General features: G+C 40.0%; 1 protein-coding gene across 1 annotated transcript; it reads left to right on the top strand.

Moving 5' to 3' along the window:
- Nucleotides 1-2132: 2132 nt before the first annotated feature.
- LOC133814983 (uncharacterized) lies at nucleotides 2133-2510 on the top strand. Its single transcript, XM_062247882.1, has one exon. It carries the CDS (start codon nucleotides 2133-2135, stop codon nucleotides 2508-2510), a length of 378 nt encoding a protein of 125 aa, XP_062103866.1.
- Nucleotides 2511-3162: the final 652 nt, after the last annotated feature.

Genomic DNA, 3162 nt, shown 5'->3' on the forward strand with positions numbered 1-3162 from the left:
ATGATAACAATGAGTTGATTCCCACAAGGACGGTGATGGGTTGGCGTGTTTGTATGGATTATTGGAAGCTAAATAAAGCAACAAGAAAAGATCATTTCCCGCTGCCTTTTATTGATCAAATGCTTGACAGACTAGCGGGAAATGAGTATTAATGCTTTTTGGATGGGTATTCAGGCTACAATCAAATTTCTATTGCCCCTGAAGATCAAGGAAAAACTACGTTCACCTGCTCGTATGGGACATTTTCTTTCAGGAGGATGCCTTTCAATTTATGCAATGCGCCCGCTACATTTCAACGTTGCATGACGGCAATTTTTTCATATATGGTGGAGAAAAATCTTGAGGTGTTCATGGATGATTTTTTGGTGTTTGGTGAATCTTTTGCGGCTTGTTTGGATAATCTTGAGAAAGTGTTAGAGAGATGTGAAGAAACAAACTTGGTGCTTAATTGGGAAAAGTGCCATTTTATGGTGCAAGAAGGCATTGTATTGGGTCATCGGATTTCTAACAAAGGCATTGAGGTAGATAGAGCCAAGATTGAATTCATTGAGAAGTTGCCACCGCCTACTTCAGTCAAGGGAATTAGAAGCTTTTTGTGGCATGCGGGTTTCTACAGGAGGTTTATAAAAGATTTTTCAAAGATCTCCAAGCCCTTGTGTTCCTTACTTGAGCAAAATTGAGCATTTGAGTTCACTAAGGAGTGTCAAGAAGCATTTGTGACTTTGAAGAAAGCACTTATCACCGCACCCATCATTGTAGCTCTAGATTGGTCTCTTCCTCTTGAATTGATGTGTGATGCTAGTGACTTTGTCGTTGGTGTCGTGCTTGGGCAGCGAAAAGAGAAGGTGTTTCATTCCATTTATTATGCAAGCAAGACATTATCCGATGCTCAATTAAACTATACCACCACCGAGAAAGAACTTTTGGCGGTGGTGTTTGCTTGTGACAAGTTTAGAGCTTATCTTGTGGGGACTAAAGTGGTGGTTTATACAGATCATTCAGTAATCAAGTATCTAATAGCCAAGAAGGATGCTAAGCCAAGACTTATTCGATGGGTGCTTCTTCTTCAAGAATTTGACTTGGAAATTCGGGATAGAAAAGGAACAGAGAACCAAGTGGCTAACCATTTATCTAGACTTGAGGCTAGTAATGAAAAGAAAGGTGAAAGGCCTATGAAAGAGACATTTCCCGATGAGCAATTGTTGGTTGTGAACCAAGTCACTACACCATGGTACGCTAATTTTGTCAACTATTTGATGAGTGGTTTACAACCACCTGATTTAAATACGCAGCAACTCAAGAAATTCTTTCATGATGTGAGATTTTATTATTGGGATGAGCCTTATTTGTACAAGCAATGTCCAGATCAAATCATGAGGCGTTGTTTGCCTGAGGATGAAGTTTTGAATATACTAGAGCATTGTCATTCAGCTCCTTATGGTAGACATTTTTGTGGGGAAAAGACAGCAGCTAAGGTTTTTCAATCGAGGTACTATTGGCCTTCTATCTTCAAGAATGCTCATGAATTTGCTAAAATATGTGATTGATGCCAACATGTGGAAATATTTCAGCAAGGAATGAAATGCCTTTGAATTGCATCCTTGAAGTGGAATTGTTCGATGTTTGGGGAATCGACTTCATGGGGTCATTTCCACCGTCATTCGAAAATTTGTATATCTTTGTGGCGGTTGACTATGTCTCTAAGTGGGTTGAAACAGTGGCAAGCCCTACCAATGATTCCAAGGTGGTCATGAAGTTCTTACATAAGCATGTTTTCACTTGCTTTGGCACTCCAAGGGCGCTTATAAGTGATGAAGGCACCCACTTTGTGAACAAGATCTTGGCAGCTTTGCTAACTAAATATAGTGTGAAAAACAAGATTGCTACAACCTACCACCCTTAAACAAATGGTCATCCCGAAATATACAATAGAGAGATCAAAGGAATCCTATAGAAAGTGGTGAATCCTAGTAGAAAAGATTGTTCTCAAAGATTGGATGATGCTCTTTGGGCCTATAGAATGGCTTTCAAAACCCCTATGGCAATGTCACCATATCGTTTGGTTTTTGAAAGCTTACCATTTTCCCATTGAGTTGGAGCATAAGGCATATTAGGCCACTAAGAAGTTGAATATGGATCTCCAAGCTGTTGGAGAAGCTCGAAAATTACAATTGAATGAGCTGGAAGAGATGAGGTTTTTCTCTTATGAAAATGCTAAGTTGTATAAGGAGAAAACTAAGAGGTGGCATGACCAGAAAATTCAAGCTCGAGTGTTTGAGAAGGGGCAGCAGGTGTTACTCTTTAACTCGTGCTTGAAGTTGTTTCCTGGCAAATTGAAGTCCCGTTGGGTAAGGCCACTCGCCGTGGTCAATTTTTATCCCTTTGGAGCAGTTGAAGTTCGAGAAAATCAATCCGGAAGGGAGTTTAAAGTGAATGGGCAGCGCTTGAAGCATTATTGGGGAGGTGAGGTCGACCATGAGAAGACATCTATCACTTTAGAGGAACCTTAAAGTAGTTGTTGTTTCGGGTTGTCAAGTGATTCAAGCACTATCTTTAAGCCAACCCAAAGACCGAAATGTAAAATACCATGAATAAAAAATTAGATAAAAACAAAACATATAGATAATTGTTTTTCTAAGTTCTTTTGTTTTGTTTGTTAATTTCATGTGATTATGTGGTTTTTGGAAGTGGTATTACGTTTGTTCTTGTGTTTCAGGGGTTCAATGGTGAGACATTGGTGTTCTGGCAGTAATTTTTGGGTCTAATTGTTTTGCGAACTTTTTTCATCAGCAAGTAAGGAGCAAAAATTTCTGAAAAAAAAAGAGGGGTTCCGTCAAAAAATTTGCTGAAGCAAATTTTCGCAATTTGGAGCACGCACAAGTCTGGGGCGTGGTCTGGTTCAGAGAAGAAAAGAAAAAAAACAAAATACAATATATATACAGAAATACATATATACAAAAAATATATATAACAAATAACCCTCCCCCCCCCCCCCCCCCACCCCAATTTCAGGAACACCAACACCTGAATGCCCTATTTCCCCTAACCTGAATTCCCCATTTCCTCTCATCACCACCACTGCTCTCCATTCCCTTCTGCCCATGGCCACCCAAGAGAGAGCCTCTCATCATCGAACCCCGCCTCTACCCAGACCCCATCTGC

The sequence above is a fragment of the Humulus lupulus genome, chromosome 2 (assembly GCF_963169125.1).
Source record: "Humulus lupulus chromosome 2, drHumLupu1.1, whole genome shotgun sequence".
Lineage (NCBI taxonomy): Eukaryota > Viridiplantae > Streptophyta > Magnoliopsida > Rosales > Cannabaceae > Humulus > Humulus lupulus.

Bases quoted from the DNA above. Each gene is read 5' to 3' on its own strand.
- LOC133814983 (XM_062247882.1), top strand. From the start codon at position 2,133: ATGGATCTCCAAGCTGTTGGAGAAGCTCGAAAATTACAATTGAATGAG.